This window comes from Coffea arabica, chromosome 1c (genome assembly GCF_036785885.1).
Source record: "Coffea arabica cultivar ET-39 chromosome 1c, Coffea Arabica ET-39 HiFi, whole genome shotgun sequence".
In the NCBI taxonomy this organism is placed as follows: domain Eukaryota; kingdom Viridiplantae; phylum Streptophyta; class Magnoliopsida; order Gentianales; family Rubiaceae; genus Coffea; species Coffea arabica.
The window spans coordinates 8940907-8964127 of NC_092310.1; the positions used below are offsets into that span (position 1 = coordinate 8940907).

Genomic DNA, 23221 nt, shown 5'->3' on the forward strand with positions numbered 1-23221 from the left:
ATTTTATAATTTAGACAAAAGAAATTAAAAATTTAGAACTTATGAATAAAATCATCTATAATACTACATAAAAGGAAATAACTTTGTTTTGCAACCTGTGAGCATTTCAAATAAATTTGTGTTAGCCATCTCAAATATGTTTTTAAACACTTTTCCTTTATATATATATATATATATATTTTTTTTTCCAAGCCATCGATATAGATAAAAAATGAAAATGCTAAATAATTTAAAAACTTCTCAAATTCACTCAAAATAGCTTACATAAAAGCAAAAAACTTTTGATTTGGCCTAAAAGACATCCAATTAGAATTTCAACAAAAATTAAGATGGATCCAGTTTTAAGCTTTAAAATCATAATCAACCCGATAAATTGTAGCAATTTAGTAGAAGAAATCTACCCTTTCATCAAAATAATTGACCCCCTATTATAACACCTAAAAGTTGAATGCAACAACACACGATTTTGTAGATTGAAAACATTTTAAATTATTTCTTCTTTTGTTGTACTTTAAAAAATTATACTTATGGTTGCAACTGCTTTATTTTATTCCATCAATATTTACATCTTCAAACTTTTGTCTTTTTGTTTAATTTTTGATTAATATACTTTTTATTTTGTAACAATAAGACAAGCGAAGAGCAACATTGGAAAGAAACTACGTCCTCTTTCTTAAAATGAGTATTTTAATAGTATATATTGAAATGGATTACACTGTTAAAAAAATTGAAAATAAAGGAGTCAAGTGCTTAATTTTGAAATTTCAAGGGTGATAGGTGACATTGCCAAAAATTTGATGGGATGTTTTTGAAATTATCCTTTTTGGTTATTTGTGTCATATATGCTTTTGCCTCTAAAAGTTTATATTACGTCAACAAAAGGATGAATGATTGCGAATTTTCATTTAGTTTTGAAGGAGATATACTTGGTCTAGGTCAATGCCAAAATAAGCAGACGTTATTTAACAAGATGATGGATTGCTTAGCCATTATATGCTTTTGCTCATGGGATAATTTTATAAACCTCCCGTAAGATTTGTAATTATTGCAACTCTCTCTTTTAAGGTTTGAAAAATTACAAAAACCTTCCCTAAAAAGTACATTTTGGTAATAGATGATGATGTAAGTACAAAGAGTATAATGAATATCCTATGTTGCCCCTATTAGATTTAGAAAACAAATTAAATGACCAAAAAAAATCAAATATAAGTATTACTTGCTAAGTAAAAAATTTTAAGGTATTTCTTTACAGCAAAATTTATACCATGTTTCAAGGCATCATTTTTTTATGTTTGGACTTCTTTTTCTTTCTTTGATAAGAAACTTGTGAAGAAACTGTTTTAACAAATGCATTTGTATTTGTCTGCTATTTATAAAACCAAGCAAACATTCCATTTAAATGATCTAGATATTGAATCTAACGTATCAATTGAGATGATGTTAAGACTTTTGGATAAAGAAATATTTGCAAACTATGGTTGTCTTTTTTTTTTAACACCCACTTTTTACTTAAAATTTGTAAAATTGTGGGTTATGGAGAGTTTTTTAAACTGATACGGAGGAACAGGAAAAGGATGAAGTCTGGGGACGATGACATGCTGAGGAACACTATTTAAGCAGTGGAAGACCGGAACACAGTATAGTGGATGCCACTATCGTGCACATATCTTCACCAACTGAAAAGCCGCCACTTCCAATAGTTTTTGACAAGCGTCCCAAGCTGATGTGGCATGTCGGCCCGTGGGAAATGTTCAATGCCCCGGTGCTCCCCTGTTTGGAGTAGTTGACCCACCCGCTCCCGATTGCAAACCGGAAGAGTATAAGCCAATGTTTTAAAAATCGGACCGTTAATTGAACCGGTGAAGTGAAAGGATTAAGGTTCAATTGATCGGACCGGTTCAATCTCGATTCAATGAATTTTTTAAAAAATTATTTATATAAATATATATATGTATGTACAAAATAAGATATGTAATGGATTAATTTAATACTTTATATGATGAAAGGTTTACTATTTTTTAATAACTTGGAAGGTTTACTATTTTTTAAAAATAAATTTTTTAAATTATAAGTTAAAATAAATAAATTTCATCTCGATTTCAATTATGTCTAAATCCAATCCAAAAATATCACAATATTTTGAAATTATACAAAATTCACGTCTATGAAAATTTAGATATTGTGAACTTAAATTTTAATTTACGTTTTAGAGATTGCAATTTAAAAAAGGAAGTTTGGAGTTCGAAAGAAGTCAAGAAAATCGAAAATAGAAATGTAAACTTGATAAGAAACAAAAAATGAGATAAAAGTGAGTGGTTGTAACATTAAATAATTTGGGTTAAAAAAATAATTCTTTTTTAACTTTTTTCAATTTAATGGACAAAAACCAAATTAAAATATGGAAGAAAACATCAATAAATTAAAAATAAAGAGGTTTGATTAAAAAGGGAGTGACAAAAAAAAGAAGATAGAGAGAGAGAGAGAGAGAGAGAGTTGAAAATTAAAAAGAAAGAGCCATGAGAGGATGAGATTTTGTAAGAAAAATGGGAAAAAAATATAAGTATTTGCTTTATATAAATAAATTATCAAAAAAAACTAATAAGATGTGATGGTGCAATGGTTAATACATTGGTCTTCTATTACAAAGGTCTTGAGTTCGAATCTTGATAGCTGTATTTTGCCAAAAAAAAAATTGGAAAAAAAAAAGAGGAAGGTTGAAAACCGGTTCAATCGCGGGTTTACGATTTGACCGGTTCTTGATCGGTTTTCTGACAAAGTCAACTATGACATTAAACCGGACCGGTGCCATGGCCGGTTCGCGGTTCAACCTGTCGAACCGGCCGGTCCGGTTCGATTTTCAAAACATTGGTATAAGCAAGAGCGGGCCCAGTGCAGTAGCATAGTGGACAGTTGATTTAAGAGTGAATATAATAAGGAAATGACATAACAAAGTATTAAGCAAGGGGATAACTTCATAAACCTCATCTTAGGTTTCTAACAATTACAGTCACCTCCCCTATTGTTATAAAAAGATTTCATTTTTAGATATCTCAGAATATTCAAGAATGGCAGGAAAAAGCAAGATTTGATCATCGGTGGAACGGGATATATTGGCAAGTTTATGGTTGAGGCAAGTGTTAAGGCTGGCCATCCGACCTTTGTTCTGGTTAGAGAATCTACAGTTTCTGATCCTATTAAGGGAAAAATTGTTGAAGGCTTCAAGAACTCCGGCGCAACTCTGGTTCATGTAAGAAGCGTTAATTTTTTCAATTAATTCACTACTACAAAAGTGTCCTTTTATGACATTCAAAAGCGTCATTATAGATCTATATCATGACGTTTAGGCTATAATGACGCTCTACTGAAAGCGTCATCCATTCTCGCGTCACGATAGGTTTATAACAGTTTTAAGTGTCCCAATTTATCATTATTATGACATTATTAAATGTCATTATTTATGCCTATTATGACACTTTATAATGACAAGAAATGCTTGAGTACAATAACATATCACAACACTTTTTTAATATAAGTAGATAGAAATATTATGACACTTTTGAAGAGTAACTAGATCAAGCCTTTATGACATTTTCTACTTGTTAGTATAGCATCCAAATTAAAGTGTTCCAACTTCCTGTTGCATATTATCTAACGTCAGAAATCACATTTCATCCTGCTGCACAAGCATCTCAGATCCTAAATTTTGAAGGATTGTAACGTAGCTAGTACAATAATATAAAAGAAGCAATACAATCATCCAAAATTGAGCAAAAGTACATCATCCAAAAAATCCACACCAAAAGTGTCTACAAATTACATACTAATTTAGATGATTTTAAATTAGTCGTGTACATATGAAGGACACCTTCAACAGCAACTCAACTACAAAGCAAGGAAGATGTCTTCAAAAAACTGCCACTTGACCCAATGTTGCTTTGTGACGCCCCACATCTCCCTAAGGCGGACCAAAGGGTATCCGCGGACGCCTGCCCAACTCACGCCAGGACTCAAGCAATTCCATTCAATTTCAAACCGAACTAATCACTTCGATGAGAACAACATGAATACAATAATGCGGAAGCGTTCAAGCTTAATAAGTCACTTAATGTATAACCAGCACATCGGGTAATCATGAAACGACTTAAATTCAAAGTACACATCAGGGCCCAAACTTTTCAAGTTTACAATTTCCAAAAGTACAACCCAAACCAGGGCCTAGTCAAAATATATAACAGGAGTTTTAACAAAATTACAACGGATGGTTTCTCCATATTTCTCCAAGAGTCGGTCCTGTTAAGGAAAACAAAACTATAGGGTGAGCGAAACGCTCGTGAGGCCAAAAACACACATGCAAGCACTTAGTCAAATAACAAACCCAATTTAATAAATAAAACCATGTCTTTTCAATAATCAATTATTCAAACAGGAAAAGTAATCAGAAACAATTCAAGGATATAGTAGCTCTCAGGAGCTAAGTTCCACTTGATCTGCCGTTGTCATTCGTATACCTTCCCGCATTGACCCTCCTGTCAACCGGGTCGGTATTTCCATTTCCGTAGATCACCACTTACTTTCCTCCGTCCACCGTACGCCCCAAGGGCCCACAAGTCTATTATTGGGCGATACTCTACGAGTATGCCAAGCAAGACCTCTTATTAGGTTGAGTTTATGTGTATCTCATGGCTCGTCCAAATCCCCGACCAAGCCCATTGCTGGCTCGAGTCTAAGGACGGCCTATGAGTTTGGGCGTCCCCAATTCATTTGAAAGTCGAGGAGGTTCACTCCAACGACATAAGCATTCATGACATAACATTGCATTTCATTCATTCATTCAATACGTTTCATTCATTCATTTGAAATTAGAACGAGTGCGATAAAGTACGCACCCGCCCTTATTTTTAAAACTTTCAACAAATACCACAAATAAGCAAGTATCAAAATTCACACACTTGACACTCACCGAGCAATTCAATAAGAATTATTTTCCGGAAGTTCAAGTGTCCACGGTGAGATCCTCTTGAAGGTCTCCTTGTGCGCCTGGCAATTTAATAGTGGATAATCACACAATTAACCCACTTATCAAGGAAGATTGTACACTAGTACAATCTAAGAATTATTTTGCAAAAAGGAACCTCAATTACACGTAAATCGAGGTTCAACTTGCCTTTTATTAGGTACAATATTATTTGAGTTTTTATCATGAAAATCGAGGGCAAAACGTTTGAATAATACTACGAGAATTAAGAGTTTTGGAAAAACTCCTTTGCCTTGAAATGTGAGAATTTCAGTTTTATCCTAAATCTTTGAAAAATCGTAACTCGCTCGGTATAAGTCGAGAATTGGAAAACTTTATACCGTTGGAATCCTCTGAGAGAGTACTATAAGTTCCTAGAAGAAACTTTTCCATGAATCGAAGTGAAAAGTGGTCAAAAATGGGCTTGAAGACGCAGGGTTGGTTTTCATGGCAGAATTAAGTTGGATTTCGGCCAACTTTGGAGATTCGGCACGATTCACACGTTGCAAACCGGCCTCTGAAATTTTCAGCTCAATTAGTGTTGCAAGTGAAGTGTATGACAAAACAAGCGGATCAAGAATCGGAGTTTCGAGCACCGAGATACGGTAGCCCGAAGTTGAGCAAATTCAAGACTGGATGAGAATTTTCCAGATTTGAACCTCTAACTTTAGTAATTCAATTGGGTATCGAAACGAACTTGAATTGGCACCAAAATTGGCAGTATTTCAATACTATATGGAAAGTATCCCTATATCGAATTTCGGGGAAAAATACCTTCGGCAAGGTAGTTAATTAGCCAACCAAAGTTCAAGAAAAATCCTAAGGCAATCTGCCTTTGACTTTCATTTTCCAAATTTCCAATCGTTTAACCAAGAAAGTTATCCAACCATGGTTCATTTGTAAAATAAGGGTCTAAGATACACCCATAATATCTTTGGTAAGTGTTTAATATCAAAAACATCAACTAACAAGTTCACTCCAAGATTTGGTTCCAAACCAGTCCAAACATTAGGGTTTTCCAAAACAGAGCAGTCCACTTGTTTCAGTCACAACTCAGTCATTATAGCTCGAAATCGAGCATGGCTTACGCCGTTGGAAAATAAATTCATAGAGTTAAAATATCACAGAAGAAATCGTTTCCAAATTCGGCACCCATCTGGTTCAAATTCGGGTATCAAGTTGCTGCCTGAACACCTCATTCCAGATGAACAGAGTAACAGGACAGCGAACTTAATACATTTCGTTCGGCTTGCTCACAAAGAATCAGAACGTGCATTATATACCAAATTAAAGCTAGGAATGTCTAGTTTCAAACGCCACCGACGGCACATGATTTCGACATCCGAGGACAGAGTTATAGCCAAAATACTACTGCTGGTCAGAGCATACGCGAATCAGTTTTCCAGATTTGCTGGTTTCTAAAAAAAAATCATTTGCCCATTCAAACCTCATTATTTTTAAATGAAATTTTTCACACATCTAATACATCCTACAAACATCCAATTCAAGCAATTAAACCATTAAAAATTGGCCTGGAAATGGCCGAACATGGCAGGGGCAAAATCGGAAATTTTAGCTTCTTACACCCAATGAAGTTCCTACTAATTACCCACCACTAATGCATCATTATAACCACTAAACCAACAATATAATCACCATCAATCATCAAATCAGCAACAACAACCCAAGTGTGGGAATTCCAAGAGCCCACAATCACATTTTTACACCATAATCAAGTAACTAAGTGCATGCATGAGTTTAATCTTGCCATATAATCTCCAAAAGATAAGAATCCAAGGGTTGATCATTACCTACTCCTTTGGTTTGCAAGGTCAGAATTTTCGGCCCTCTTAAAGCTCCAAGAAACCGTGATTTCCAGCCCTTGTTTGCAGCTCAAGATGATCCTCAAGTGTCAAGCTAGGTGTGGTGCAAGTTTGGTTAAATTTGGAGATGATTTGGGGTGGTTTTGAGTGAGATTAGTGAGCAGAATTTTTGAAGCAATTGTGTTAGAGAGAGGAGGGAGTTTGGTCGGCTGTGAGGAGAGAGAAAATGGAGGGAAATCTGACTTCCTTTAGCTTCCAAGAGAAGGTGAAATAAGTGGTGGTAATTCACCCAAAAGTCAACTCTCATTAGGGGCCGTTTGGTGCGATTACGGCTCGATTTTCTCGCGCGTTTGGTTCACTAGTGCACTAAACCTCCAAGGCATATATATTCATGTAAATATTATTCACTCTTAATTGTCCCGAAATAAGGGTCTAAAGTCCCTCAATTGAAGTCGCGCGCGTGAAAACGCGTACCGTCAAATTTAACGCTATAACGCGAAACTTTCGGAAAATTCTTATAACGATTGCACTACTAACTATCACTTGAATATTTATTCATAAAATTACCTATTTTAGGACCATAGTACAAGTCTCCAATATTCCAAGCTTATCGTGCTACTACGCGGATAAAATCTCCAAGTACTATTCACTATTTTTACTAAACGCGCTCTAGGAAATTAATTTTCGAAACGAATCATTCTAAAAATATAATGAAGATATACTACCACTTATTTAGGTCTAATAAGACTAGAAAATATTCCTTGGAATTAAAACCCAATTAAATAATTTATTAAGCCATAAATTAGGCATAAAATAATAGTTTTTGCGAGTCCTCACATGCTTTAGTTTTCTTCAATACTTACCTACAAGTGTCGTAAACCAAACAAGACAAATTACAATTCACACAGGCAAATGAGATGATGAATAAGAAACACAAGCAAATATAAGAGAAAAAGAATCCACTCCGTGACTAGCATAACTCCGATCCCCACACGTGGACAAGCAAAAATATTCCAGCTTATAAGTTAAACTGGAATAAAAATTCTCAATCAGCTCTGGATTGGCCTGCTCGGGAAGAAAGGATAATCCCAACAAAAAAGCTTTGGCTGTTGTGCATTTGCTTTGCAGTAGTAACATAAAAATTCTGAAGCACACTTGATAGTGGACATAAAATAAGTAACGTTAGATACAGAAAATCACTAATGGTGCATAACTGCATGATAACTGTTGAGCCAAGGAGATTCATCATAAATCATAAATGAACAAAAATCAAACTAAAAGCTTTTCTGTTCTAAGTTTAAAGACTATGCCTAGAGTGGGAAACCATTTTACTAATTACAACCCAAAGGTGACTGACAGGTTGTAATAAGTAGAGCAAGAAGTTTATCAATTGAAACAAGCAATAGAAGGACACAATCACTAATGAGTAGTCCTTCAAAGTAACCTCACAACACTTACTTTTCTTTTTTGCATGTTTACCCGCCATAAGTATTTTATGATAAGGAATATTTTAAGTTATGTAAAGCATCAGAGATTCAAGTCTCTCTTTCTTTCTTTCTTCTTGTTCTTCCTTTTTATTTTTTAACACAACTACATTGAAAAGTAGGTTCATGAAACAAATATTAAAATACAAAGAAACTGGAAAGTATTAGGTACTTTAATATAAGGAACAACATATCTGGGCACTGACATTGACATTGAGCTTGCCAATTGGGTAGTAGAATCTGGGCATTGAGGAAGTCAGGCCTACCCAAGACCCTTGGATCCTCTAACTTAATACATGCCCTTTACAATGGCATTTGAGACAGTTTCTCATAATTATAGTTTCATAATTTTACTTACTACCTTCATCTTTGCAACAAAATCAAGTTTCTTCACATCAGCTTACGATCTCTACATGTTTGTCTACTAATGGTACAGAGCTACTATGTTTAGAAAGTCAACAAAACCACTAGTTTGTCAGCTATCGAAGTTCATTAATAATCATCTATCTAATGCAGGTTGAAATGCAAAAAGGCAACTACCATACTTCACTTCATGATCTTTAGGTTTCTAGTGAAATTCAAGAGGCAACAATAAATAGCAGGCTGATTTATTACAAAACCAGAAATTCCACAAGATAAGGAGCACGAATAGTAATACAATATGGAAATGCGAATTAACCCTGAAGTAAAGTTACAATAAAACATGGAGACCAGAAATGCATAACACATTCACATAGTTTTCTAGGAAGACAAGCCCCTAATTAGAGTCAAACAATCTCAGATGCAGTAGGCTTATCCCATACTAACATGTACCTTATAACATCTGTTAGAAGTACCGTGTATTCTCATGAGCTCTACTATTCTACAAGGGACTCTATCCTGAAATCCCAGCAAAATGAGCAGAAACAAGCTCCAAAAAGTGAAACCGATATATGTTTCAAACAAAAAAGGCCTAAACTAAATGTAAGTTAGTTAGTTAGACACAGATATCCAACCAATAGAAGCACAATTTACAAACATCAGCAAAAAAAATAGCTGCAAGAACCAACACAAATAGACAATACATCTCTTTAATCAGGACAAAAACAAGTTAAACTACCTGACACCAGCATCACCGACAATTCTGATGGCCATTTCCGCGGAAAGGCCAGCGAGACCGCAAGCCAAGCCAGAAGAAAGATGTGCATAGCCATCAAAGAGGTAACAAGCTTTGGTCTTAGGATTAATTCCAGTACTGATGATGACAGCAATAATCAAACCATAGATACCCAGCACACCAGCCATAACAACCGGGACGATCGACTTCATCACAAGCTCTGGCCGCATCACCCCCACTGATTCCACTCCTACCCACTCTTCGCTGTCCCATAAGCAGCTCCCATGCCTAAATTCCCATAATAAATAGGAAAAATGAAAAACATAAATCGACATGAAATTTGATAAAAAAAAATGTAAACGTAGTTATCTATGTTAGGGTTAGGGATCGTACAGGAGAAGACAAGGGCGGCAGCCGCGCCGAGGAAGCCAAAAAAAGGAGCAATTTCATCGCCGCTAAAAGTTGATGACATTTTTCTTCAGATTAAGATCGCTTTTAGGTTACAAACTAGAAAATTGATCGGAAATTCGATCGAAAGAGCTTTCCGGAATTGGGGGCTCTCTCTCTCTCTCTCTATTGCAGCGATCCGATTGGTAATTTTGGGTGTTTTGACACTGCTGCGCTGTTCCGCTCTAGATCACACGTTTCAATTGGAATGATTGGTTTTATCCGGAGAGGAAAAATTGGGGGATGAAAGAGTAGAGTTTGAGATCAAGTAGGTTCTGGAGAAGGGCTTACAAATTTTTTGAAAAAAAGGCGCCTTAGTGGAGAGTTTTAGCATTTTCTGTTTTTTTTTTCAATCTGTTTCCAACCATTACGATGTTGTTATGGTGTCTTCTTTTTCTTTTTAATGACCATTCCTATTGCATGTCATATTAAGATTGTATTATGACATTTTTCTAAAAGTGTCATAATAAATGTGTCATTAAAGACTATTTTTGTAGTAGTGATTTGACAGTGTTGTCAATTGGGATTCTCTTTTTTTTTTTTTCACTTTTAACTAGTGATGCTTATTTTTGTTCTTGATATTGGAATTCTTTCTTGGAGCAGGGTGACTTGTATGATCATGAAAGTTTAGTGAAGGCCATAAAGCAGGTGGATGTGGTCATATCAACTGTTGGTCAAAATCAATTGGATGATCAGGGGAAGATCATTGACGCAATTAAAGAAGCTGGAAATGTCAAGGTGTGTTGTTTATGTAGTCTTGTTACTAATGATTCTCATAGGCGAGTGTACTTGATTACTTATGTTGTTTTTCTTGGGTTATTCTATCTACGCTGCTACGTTGATGCTGTAATTGCTAATGAGCACTGACACAATTTCCTCGGGCATGCTCACGGTAGGTTCTTGGCGCTGCAATTTACATAATTAAAGGTTTTAACCGTCTAAGAGAGTTTTTTTTGGGTGTTTGAAGTAAAATTTATTGTAACTTATCGTAGAAATCGTAGAAAAATTTTTGTAATATTATTAGTGTGTTTGGATTGTAAATTATTTGAGATAATTTTGTGAAAAATACAGTAGCATTTTTTTGATGTGACGTAGGTGAGATAAAATAGTGATTAAAAAATACATTGATGATGCGAGCAAATCAATGTGTATAAATAAAGTGTAAATAATGTGCATTCCAAACACACTCATATGGTTTTTGAAAAATATTTTCTTTTTCTTTTCTTGTTTTGTTTTCCTTTCCTCTTCCTCCTTGTTTTTCCTTTTCCCTTTCTTCTACCTCTTCCTCCCTTCCTTCCCTCCATCCCCACCACCAACCACTGGATACCATCACTACTTGCCGCCACCACCTCACCCGTCTTTTTTTTCCCGCTCTTCTCTTCCCTATCTTCTCCTTCACTCTCCTCTCCTTCCTCCTTCCTCCTTCCTCTCTCCCTTTCCTTAACCCTCATCCCCAATTAGAGGGGGTTGAGGGAGAGGGAGGAGGCCGAAGGAAGGGAGAGGAGGGTGGGTTGATATGGAGGGAGAGAAGAAGGAGAAAAGAAAGAACGGGAAATTTATTGTATTTTTTGGTCTTTTGAGGTGTGTATTTTAAAAATTTTAAAGAGTTTATTGAGGTTATTTTAATTAAAATTGTTAAAAAACTTATAAGGGAAAATTTTGATAAAGAACTCACTTGCCAAACAATCTCATAGTAAATTTAAAGGTTGTTATGTGTCGTTCGTAGAACTTGATAATACACGAGAAATCATGCATATGGTACTTCCCCAATTTCAGAGTGGAGATGCAACTAAGAATAATTGGCCAATTTGCACAATTGAAATTTCAATCGATTTTAAGCCTACATATTGGGCAGCAGTTAATTGAGGATGTTTTAGTCCTCGGGAGAAACAATTGTGATCTTCACAATCTTTGAATTCGACAAAAGATTGCAGATTGGAATGAAATTTCATAAGAGCACAATTTGTGTCAGTTTTTATCAACTATCTGTGAGGACTCGCAAAATTTACTTATTTAATCTCCTATTTCTAGCTTATTTAATTATTTATTTGGTCTTTTACTCCGAATATTATTTTCTAAGCTCTTGAGACCTAATTACATGGAAATATAGTTTCATTATATTTTTAAAATGACTTGTTTCAAAAATTAATTTTCGGAAGCTCGTTTTGTAAAAATAGTGAACACGTCTTTGGAAATCTTGATCGATTGAGAGTACAATAGGTTTGAAATATTGGAGACATGTACAATGGACCTAAATTAGGCATTTTAATGTTTAAATACTCAAGTGATAGTTATTAGTACTATCGTTATAAGAATTTCTCGGAAGTTTCGCGTTATTGCGCTTAAATTGGAGATACGCGTTTTCACACGCGCAATTTAAATTGAGGAACTTTAGACCCTTATTTTGGGACAATTAAGAGTGAATAATATTTATATGAATATAAATGCATTAGAAGTTTAGTACACTAGTGAAACAAACGCGAGAGGAATCGAGCACAAAACGCGCGCGTGCGCGCACTTTTTGCGGTTGACTTTTGTGCACCCAATCCTTAGTCATTAAGCTTCCTTTGGAAGCCTCATTTCAGACCACAATTTCTCTCTCTTGCTCCCTCATCTGGCCGAACAACAAAGCAAGAAAAACAGCTCAAGAGTTCTTCCAATTCCTCCATCAAATCTTCACCAAACCTCTTCCAATTCACTCCAAATTCGAACTACACTTAGCTTAACACTTGAGGAGTATTTTGAGCTGCAAAAGGGAGCTGAAAAGCCACGGTTTTCTGGAGCAAAGAGTGACCAAAATTTCTGATCTAATCATCCAAGAAGGTAGCAAATCATCCAACCCATAGATCTTAGTTTTTGTAAGATTTATTGCACATATAAGGTTATATAATCATGTGGGTAGTCTTGTTTATGGTATAAAATGTGAAAGTGGGCTCTATGAACTCCCACTCTTGGGTTGTTGCTGATTTGATGTTGGATGATGAAATTAATGGTGGTTTAGTGCTTATATTAGTAGATTAATGTTGTATTGTTGTAGAAAATCAAAGGAGGTGCTTGGAGCAAAAGTGACCGTTTTACCCCTGCCTTGTCCGACCGTTTTCGTGCCAGATTTTGAGATTCTAATGAATTGATTATGTTTTTTATCTATTATTGTAAGTGTGTACAAAATTTCATTGAAAAATAACATGATTTGGTTGGTCAAATGAGTTGATTTCCAAAGTTAGCAAAACTGGAAAATGAATCCCGTATTGCCCAGGCAGTCATTTTGTAACGGCCATAACTCTTTGTTCCGATGTCGAAATCAAGTGCCGTTTGCGGCATTGGAAACTAGACATTCCTAGCTTTCCATCGGTACCAATTTCACATTCTGGTTCCACTTGAGTGAGCCACACCATTCGATTGAATATCACTGTCCTGTTTCGTTGCTCTCCAGGAGACAGGACAGAAATTGCTTCTTGATGCTCAAAAACGAGCTATTTGTGAATGGAATTTGAAAATGGTTTCTTCTGAGAAAATTCAGCTTTAGAAGAGAGCTTTCCAACGCCATCAACCACGCCCAATTCCAAGTTGAATGGAGTGAGTTGTGGCCAAAGTTTGAAACTGCTACAGTGATAGAATTTTCCACTTGGACAGATTTGTAACTAACAATGATTTGGGACTTGTTGTTTTGGAAACTTTGATGTCCGACATCTACCAAACTTTAGATTAGATGTTCCTTGGACTTTTTTTCACAAATAAACCAGATTTGGGTTGGTTGCTTTGGACAAAATGTTTAAAAAGGAAAGAAGAGCTAGAAGACAGTTTTACCTTGGGAAATTTCCTGAACTTTGATGGTTTAGTTAACTACCTTCCCGTGTGAATTTTCAAATGAAATTTGATAGAAGAGTAATCCTCATATGGAGGTTTAATTGTACAAAATTTGGTAATATTCTAAGACCATTTTGATATGCAAATGATGTCACAAAATTCGCTCATCGAATCTGGAAAACTTTTCGTTTTCTCTTAGCCAAATGGTCAAATCTGATTTGGAGAGTTTTATTTCTAGAATTTGGATGTCAATGGTCTTTAAATTGCTCAGTGGATGTTTATGAACTCTTGGTTTCAATAATGGAGAGATTTGGAACTGATTTCATGGTACAAAAAGTTTGTAAACGAAAGAAAAGTGAGAAGGTAGTTTAGCCTTGAAACTCTTCATAAACTTTGGTTGTTTTAATGACTACCTTACCGTGAGAGTTTTTGTACGAAACTTAGTAGAAATGTTGTTCACACATGGAAGATTTAGTGTACCAAGTTTGATGTATTTCTAATGCCAACTTGATGACCAAATGATATTTCAAATCTAGTTTTAAACCTGGAAAATAGCCCAACAGTCTTAACTTTTTCAGCAACTTGGAGGTACTATATCTTGGTGCTCGAAACTCCGTTTCTCGTTCCGCTTGTTTTGTTATACTCTTGGATTGCAACACTAATTGATTTCCAAATTTCAAAGGTTAGTTCAAAACAAGTGAATTTTTGCCGAATTTCTAAAGTTGGCCAAAAACCAACTTAAATCTGTCTTGGTAATTCAAGTTACCAACTTTGAGCCAAAATTTGAGTGCCTTTCACTTACATTCGTGGAAAAGTGTCTTCTAAGAACTTTTAGTACATTGAAAGAGGATTCCAACAGTACCAAGTTTTCCAATTTTGGACTTGTGGAGAGTGAAATATGATTTTTCAAATATTGCTTGTTAAATCTGGAATTTTCTAACTTAAAGGAAACTAAGGGTTTCAAACCCTCCATTTTCCTTCAATATCATTTGATCGTTTTACATTTGATTTCAAAGATGGAAATCAGATTTGTCTTGTATTTTAAAACCCACTTTTGAACCTCGAGTTACACGAACTCTTAGACTTGTCTCTGCGTTAATTTCTTAGATTGTACTAGTGTACAATTTTCCTCGATAATTAGAATGATTTTGAGTGGTAGTTGATTATTGTTTGCTCAGGCACTCGAGGGAATCTCCCAGAGGAACTCGGAGCGGACACCTAAGACGCTTGTTTAAGAACTACTCGCTTGTTTTGACTAGGTGAGTGTTCCATATAGGAATATGTAATTGGAATAAGTCTATGACATGCTTAACCCATGGTCATTAAGTATTTACCACACTCATGCACATTTGAATAATGTATACTTGAATTACTCGACATGAAACACCTGAAGTAGGTATATTTGAACTATTCGATATGAAATGCTTAAAGAGCATACTTATGTGATTACTTGAAATACTAGATATGAAATGTTTGGAGAGCATATTTACATGATGTGTTTAAATGATTAATTATGCTATGGAAGCATAAGTCGGTTGGAGTAAATCTCCTCGACTCTTACGTGGTGAAAGTGAAAAACGGCCAATGGCGGCCTATTGAAATGACATATGTCTACCAATTAACCGTAATTACTACCGTTAACCGTTTACCGTTAACCGTGTTTACTTACCGTTTTCTAATCTATTTGGTTACTTGCTTATTTGGTTATCTGCTTACGTGATCACCAACTTACTTGGTTACTTGACCACCTGATTACTTGATTATCATGAATCACATGTTATATGAAGCTGTCCATCATTATTAGGCGAGTGTGTACTTTACCTCACTCGACCTACTCAAATGATGAATTTTACCTTTTGTCGAATTACTTGGTTACCTGTGCATGTTGTAAGCTCTAAGCTGAACTTGGGCCCTGCCCTTGGTTACTGACCTACTCGAGCCAGGACTGGGTTCGGTCGGGTAGGTTGGAACCCTGGGCCACCGTTTCGGTATACTCGAGTATTACCACTGGAGGGATAAGGCGATGGCCAGACCGTACCGTGGGGATCAGAAGTCATAAGGTGCAGATGACCGACAGAGTTCCACTGGAACACCGTATCCTACCGTATATGTTTACCTTGTATCATGATAATTGTTTAATGCTAAAATGTCAACATGAAATCCTGAACTATGCCTGTGATATGCTCCATACCTGTTACCTGACCAATGTACTTATATCATGATACCTGTCTCATGATAAATGTCTCATACCATGATAAATGTCTCAAATTACTCGTACAATGATTATCACCTCATGATAACACGCCATTGTGTAACATTGAACCATGCATATGATATGCCCAACTTACTTGATTTATTTGAACTGTTAGAGTGTATTGGAACTTCACTGGGCTGTGTAGCTCATCCCACGTTGTGGTTTTCTTTTACAGGGTTCGAGACCAAGGGTGCTCGTGAGTAGTACTAGATTGTTTTCTTTTGAAAACTTTAAATTATATTATAACGGATGGCTATTGTACCCTTTTCCGTTGGGTTGTATTTAAGTTTGGAAGCTGCATAATTGTAAGTGTGAGATATTTGGAGTACTTTAATTATGTATTGAAGTTACTTAAAGTATTTCGAGCTTTTGAATGATGGATTGTAGTGAGTCCTGGCGAGAGCTAGGCAGGCGTCCCGCGGATACCCTTTGGTTCGCCTTAGGGAGAAGTGGGGGCGTTACACTATCATTCCCAAATTCTGATGCAAAGAGCAGTGGAGGTCAGGAATCTCTGATCTAGGGACCACAGAAATGATGGAGAAGTGATCCGAAAACCAGAGAATTGTTATTGATTGAATTGACAGAAAGAAAGGAATTACAGATGAATGTAAATTGTGATTTTACAAAATGGAATATCCCCCATAGCCCTCCAGCTTTCCCTATTTAATACGTGAGTCAGGTGGTGCTCGTGAGGCGGCTAACAAACTTACAAACTTATGACGTTGACTGACGTCATAAGATGCGTATAGATCACTGACTAACTAATTGTAACTAACTCCAGCTGTACTAACCCCATGCACGCACATGCAACCCCATGCACACATGCCAATCCCATGCACAAGCCCTTTCTCGTGTATCAATACCCTCCCCTCAAACACTCCTTGTCCTCAAGGATTGAAATGAGGGAACTGTAGCCGCAAGTCTTGCAAGTACTCCCAGGTGGCATCCTCGGGAAAACTGTTACTCCAGTGAACCAGCACCTGCGTCGCCGCCACTCTTCCACGCTTGACCAAACGGCGGTCCAGAACTGCAATGGGCTCCAGCAGTAACTGCCCTTGGTGTGTAATTCCAGCGGGAATCTGAGCTGAAATAGACCCTGTGCCGACCTTCCTCTTGAGCAAGGAGACATGGAAAGTGTCATGTATGCGAACGTGAGATGGCAAGGCTAATTTGTATGCCATCGCACCTACCTTTGCCGTCACTTGAAATGGACCAAAATAACGAGGAGATAACTTCTGGCAGTGATGAGAGCGCAGAGTGTGCTGCCTGTAAGGTTGAAGCTTGACATAAACCCAATCACCCACATCAAACACCCTCTCCGACCTGTGTCTATCCGCCAACTGCTTCATCCTATGTTGAGCCTTGGACAGATTATGCCGCAGGGAGTGGATGACCTTCTCCCTTGCATGTAGGCTCCTGTCTACAGATTCAACTACCGTGGCTTCAGGTAAGTAAGGGCTGTGCAGTGGAGGAGGCTGGCCATAGACAATCTCATAAGGGGTGAACTTGGCAGAGGAATGAAAATTTGTATTATACCAATACTCAGCCATTGGCAGCCATAAACTCCAATCTTTGGGATGATCACCGGTCATGCACCGCAAATAGTTCTCTAAGCATCTGTTAACTACCTCTGTCTGGCCGTCACTTTGAGGATGGTAAGAGGTGGACATGTTCAGCTGAACATGTTGCAATCTGAAAATTTCCTGCCAGAAGGAACTCAAGAAAATGGGGTCTCGATCACTGATAATGGTCTGAGGAAGACCATGTAGCCGGTAAACCTGGTCCATGAACAGCTGGGCAATTGAAATGGCCGTATAGGGATGAGTCACAGCAATGAAGTGAGCGTATTTGCTGAGCCTATCCACCACCACCAAGATCACCTTCCTGCCATGGGAAAGGGGTAAGCCGTCAATAAAATCCATAGAGATGTTAGTCCAAATCTTCTCTGGTATAGGTAAAGGTTGTAAGAGGCCAGGGTAAGCTGCATTATCTGACTTATTTCGCTGACAAACATCACAGGCTGCTACAAAATGGCCTACATCCTTGAACATACCTGGCCAGTACAAGACCTGCTTAAGTCTCCTGTAAGTGACTTCTATTCCCGAATGCCCCCCTTGTGAACTTGAGTGCCACAAAGCAATCAACCTGTTTCGTAAAGACTGATCATTGCCAACCACCAACTTGCCTCTCCTCCTTAACACCCCTTGCTGCCAAGAATAATTGCTAGAATGCAGACTATTGCTGTTCAGCTTTTGGATCAACTCCTGTACTACCGCATCTTGTTGCCAACTTTGTCGTATATCCTGGGTGAGAGGAGTGGTAACAGTAACCAAAGTGTACAGCAAATTGCCATCTTGTGGCTGTCGGGACAACGCATCCGCTACAATGTTGTCACTTCCCTTCTTATACTGCACCTCATAGTCATATCCCATCAACTTGGCTATCCACTTCTGCTGCAGTGGTGTATGTACCCGTTGCTCCATTATATACTTCAAACTTTGATGATCAGTTTTGATAACGAAATGCCTTCCCACCAAATAAGCTCTCCACTTCAAGACCGCAGTGACTATGGCCAACATTTCCTTTTCATATACGGACAGAGCTTGATGTTTGGTCCCCAGTGCCTTACTAAAAAAAGCTAGGGGTCTCCCTTCTTGCATCAACACCGCCCCAATCCCACTTCCTGAAGCATCGGTCTCCACAATGAATGCTCGAGTAAAATCTGGTAGAGCTAGAACAGGGGGACTGCTCATGACTTCCTGTAATCTTCTAAAAGCTTGAGTAGCCCCATCATGCCACTGAAACTAATTCTTTTTTAACAAGTCTGTCAGTGGTTTAGTAATCTTACCATAGTCCCGTATGAACCTCCCATAGTAACCCGTAAGACCCAGAAATCCTCGCAGCTCCTTGACTGTCTGCGGTATTGGCCAATTTCTCATGGCAGCAGTTTTCTGAGGATCAGCCTGGACACCTTCTGCATTGATAATATGCCCTAAGTAGTCGATCTGCTGCTGAGCAAACCCACACTTGCTCCGTTTTACCTTTAATTCATGCCTTCTCAATAGTCCAAACACAAGTCTCAGCTGCTGCAGGTGCTCCTTCCAATCACCACTGTATACCAGAATGTCATCAAAGAAAACCAAAATAAATTTCCTTAGAAAGGGCCTGAAGATATCATTCATCAGACCTTGAAATGTGGACGGGGCATTAGTTAGCCCAAAGGGCATAACTAAGAATTCATAATGGCCATCATGTGTTCTGAAAGCTGTTTTCTCCACATCTTCCGCCTTCATCCTAATCTGGTGATATCCAGCCCGCAAGTCTAATTTGGTAAAGAGCTTGGCTCCAAAGAGTTCATCCAGCAATTCTTCTATTAGCGGAATAGGAAATTTATTCTTTATAGTGGCACTGTTCAGCTGCCGATAATCAACACACATTCTCCAGGATCCGTCTTTCTTTTTCACCAAAACTACTGGAGAGGAGAAAGGGCTAGAGCTAACCCTCACAATCCCACTTGCAAGCATTTCTGCTACCAGTTTTTCAATTTCACCTTTCTGGAAGGCAGGGTACCTATAGGGCCTCACATTGACCGGTTCAGTGCCATCCTTTAGGACAATCCTATGGTCGTGCAATCGTGCAGGGGGCAAGCCATTAGGTTCCTGGAACAGATCATCATACTCACTCAGCAAAGATTCAAGGTCCAGCGAGTCACCATCCTGTCCTCCATTAGTTCCAGCCGTGATAGTGAAAAGAGATAATGGTTCTGGCTCCGGCTCCTGAATCATTCTGATCATGCATAGTTGCGCCCCTGCAATTTGCTCAGGTTTCCGCAATAGTTTCTGCATTTTCTTTTGCCTCACAAACTGCAACCCATAGTGTTTCATTCCTCTCAAAACCACTTTGTGACCATTTTGCATGAATTCCATCCTGAGGTCACGGAAGTTCCACTTCACCTCACCAATGGTGGTTAACCATTGCATTCCTAGAACTATTTCACACCCCCCTACCGGTAATACCAACAAATCAGCCTTGAATTCCTGACCTTGCATTTTCCAGAAAAAACCTGGGCAAAGGTCGTGGGTAGTCAGCTTATTCCCATCTGCGACCTCTACCGTTAGTGGCTCCACCCCTCGTGTGATCAGCCCCAATTTTTGCACTACCGAAGGGTGAATGAAATTATGTGAGCTGCCACAATCTATGAAAATATTCACAGACTGCCTTCCCACATGTCCCGTGACCCTCATGGTCTTAAAATTGGGGACAGCCATGTTGGTCATGGCATGTAGGGAAATATGAGCTAACTGTCCCTCGTCCACGACATTCTCCTCCCGTTCAGTATCCGTTTCCTCCTTTTCCGGCGTATCATCCCAAACCTCCAACCTATGGAATTGCTTACTTCCACACCTATGCCCCGCTGTAAACCTCTCATCGCACCAAAAACATAACCCCTTTGCCCTTTTTTCATCCATTTCTGCCCTACTTAACCTCCTGAATGGCCTTTTAGCACTCCACTCTTGCTGTCTTTCATTGCTAGGAAGAGCTGGCAACGTCGGTAGGGGCAGTACTGCCTTAGAGTCTGTTTTCCATTTATGACTAGGGACATTCACATGGAACGGTAACGTATTAGAGCGGTCGGAGTAGTTCACGAACGGTTTGGATATTACCTTTCCTTTTGACTGCACCGATATTTTTGCCTCTTCAATTTTGGCTAAGATTCGAGCATGCTGCACATTCTTAGGCATAAACATTCGCACCGTCAACTGAATTTCTGGCTCGTAGCGTAATCCTCTGGCAGATCCACCCTATTGAGAAGTTCCTCGAACACATCGTGGTACTCCTGTACCGATCCGGATTGCTTCAAGCTCTTCAGCTCCCCCATTGGATCATCATACAGAGAATCCCCAAACCGTGAAGACAGCTCTCTCACATACTCTTCCCAGGTAGGAAACTCACGTGTAAGTCTTGCTTTCATAAAAATTTGGTGCCATTGCAGAGCCTTACCTTCTAAATTCATCGCAGCTATTTTAACCTTCACCGAGTTAGGAGTCTCGTCCACCTCAAAAAACTGCTCGCTCTTGTACAACCACCCTCTAAAATCTTCTCCATTGAATCTCGGGAAATCAATTCGTGATAGGCGAGAAGGAACCTGATATCCGCCCCTGCTGCTGGTTTGAGTATCTGAGTTGCGAGGAGAAGAGCCATTTCCTTCCCCCTGAGCCTTCTGTGTGTGTAATTCGATCACCAGATTCCGCAGAGCCGTCATTTCCCTCTCGAACTGCTCCTGTTGCTCCTTCAGCATGGATCTGACGTGCTCCTCGATCTTCCGGACATCCTGCGACCTAGTGCCCTCTGCCATTGAAGAATTGAGCTGGCGTGACCCAGCTCTGATACCACTGATGCAAAGAGCAGTGGAGGTCAGGAATCTCTGATCTAGGGACCACAGAAATGATGGAGAAGTGATCCGAAAACCAGAGAATTGTTATTGATTGAATTGACAGAAAGAAAGGAATTACAGATGAATGTAAATTGTGATTTTACAAAATGGAATATCCCCCATAGCCCTCCAGCTTTCCCTATTTAATACGTGAGTCAGGTGGTGCTCGTGAGGCGGCTAACAAACTTACAAACTTATGACGTTGACTGACGTCATAAGATGCGTATAGATCACTGACTAACTAATTGTAACTAACTCCAGCTGTACTAACCCCATGCACGCACATGCAACCCCATGCACACACGCCAATCCCATGCACAAGCCCTTTCTCGTGTATCAAATTCTGATACATGATTTGGTGAAATTATCAGAGATTCTACCCTTCAGAGTTTGAAGTTGATGTGGATCGCCAAGATGCAGTTGGGCCTGTCAAGTTTGGATTTGTAGCAAAGTCTCAGATTCGTAGAGCTACTGAGGCAGCGAGGATTCCTTACACCTGTATCGCATCTAACGCTTTTGCTGGATATTTTCTTTCAACCTTTGCACAGCAAGGAGCCACTGCTCCACCACGAGATAAAGTTGTCATCTTGGGAGATGGAAATGCCAAAGGTAGGGCAAACAACAGCACTCGGTTGTTCATTTTCACCTACTTCACCTGATCAAAATGTTCTTATCCTCTGCCCAACTTATCCCCTATATTGTACGTTGGTGCTTTAATTTTTTTTTTTTTAATGTTTCAATTGCAGTTATTTTCAATGGAGAACATGACGTTGGTACCTTCACCATCAAAACCGTTCATGATCCAAGAACATTGAACAAAGTTGTCTACATTAATCCTCCTAAGAATCGTGCATCATTTAATGAGTTAGTGGCCATATGGGAGAAGAAGATTGGTAAAACGCTGGAGACGGAATACATTTCTGAGGAACAACTCCTAAAGAACATCCAAGGTGACAAGAAGTTTGATTTCAATTTCCTTAATTCTTCTTAGCAAATCTTATTGTATGAATTATTGGTGCACAAATTTCTGATGGACCATTTCTTCGCAGAGGCTCCAAGTCCACTCGACGCCATATTATCAATTAACCATGCAATTCTGGTAAATGGTACTTCCAACTTTCCAATTGAGCCATCTTTCGGTGTAGAGACTTCAGAGCTTTATCCTGATGTCAAGTACACCACTGTCGAGGAGTTCCTTCATCAATTCGTCTAAGAAGTTTACCAGTCTTCTGATATGGACATGGCCTGGAATAATTGGTTGACAAGCTTTGTCCTACCGAGCCTTGGTGTTGAATTTTTTGTGTTGAATTTCTTGTAATGATCTTTGTTAAATAATTCAGCTACATTTGGTTTTACTTCATCTATTAACACAAGTTTCAAGAAATACGAGGAGTTGTTATTAGAATACTATTGTGCAAGTTACAATCACCTTCTATTTTGATTAATTCTAAATTATATTATACTTCCCAATTTTTATTGGAAAATTTCTTGAATAACTTAAAATTCTTATAATTTGACATGAAAATTTATTATTTTAAAATTAAATAATTTTTCAAAATACATCAACATTTCAAGATGCAATTAGTATAACGAACACTGGTTATCCATACGAGCCTGTTTGGCAAATGAGTTTAATTTAAATGTGTTCTGAGAACACTTCCAGGAACTACACTTGTCACGGTTTGGCTTCTAAGTGGACCAAAAAGCAAGATCAATAACATGGAAGATAATCAAGCCTCCATCTATTAGGTGCTAACATTCGTGATAAATTCGTTGCTAATTGACCTCAAAGCTTTTCTGTTTGATTACTCATTCGTCTTCGTCAGTGACATTATTTAAAATTCTAGAGACGCCTAATCTGT

General features: G+C 38.1%; 1 protein-coding gene, 1 long non-coding RNA gene and 1 pseudogene across 2 annotated transcripts; 2 read left to right on the top strand and 1 right to left on the bottom strand.

Annotated features, from left to right (window-relative positions):
• Positions 1-1730: 1730 nt before the first annotated feature.
• Positions 1731-22694, top strand: LOC113737729 (eugenol synthase 1-like). Its single transcript, XM_072056133.1, has 6 exons — positions 1731-1749; positions 3084-3247; positions 10468-10602; positions 21731-21968; positions 22106-22309; positions 22409-22694. The coding sequence occupies exons 1-6, from the start codon at positions 1731-1733 to the stop codon at positions 22570-22572; spliced, it is 924 nt and encodes a 307-aa protein (XP_071912234.1). The 3' UTR covers positions 22573-22694.
• LOC113731044 (V-type proton ATPase 16 kDa proteolipid subunit-like) lies at positions 3764-10221 on the bottom strand (annotated as a pseudogene).
• On the top strand, positions 12256-16262 carry LOC140009850 (uncharacterized). Its single transcript, XR_011817255.1, has 3 exons — positions 12256-12687; positions 14850-14930; positions 16101-16262. It is a non-coding gene; the product is annotated as an uncharacterized lncRNA (long non-coding RNA).
• Positions 22695-23221: the final 527 nt, after the last annotated feature.

What these genes read in the sequence shown, in the direction of transcription:
- LOC113737729 (XM_072056133.1), top strand. An exon ending in CCGGCGCAACTCTGGTTCAT is followed by an intron (nt 3,248 to 10,467) that starts GTAAGAAGCGTT and finishes TTCTTGGAGCAG; the next exon opens with GGTGACTTGTATGATCATGA. An exon ending in ACTCCTAAAGAACATCCAAG is followed by an intron (nt 22,310 to 22,408) that starts GTGACAAGAAGT and finishes ATTTCTTCGCAG; the next exon opens with AGGCTCCAAGTCCACTCGAC.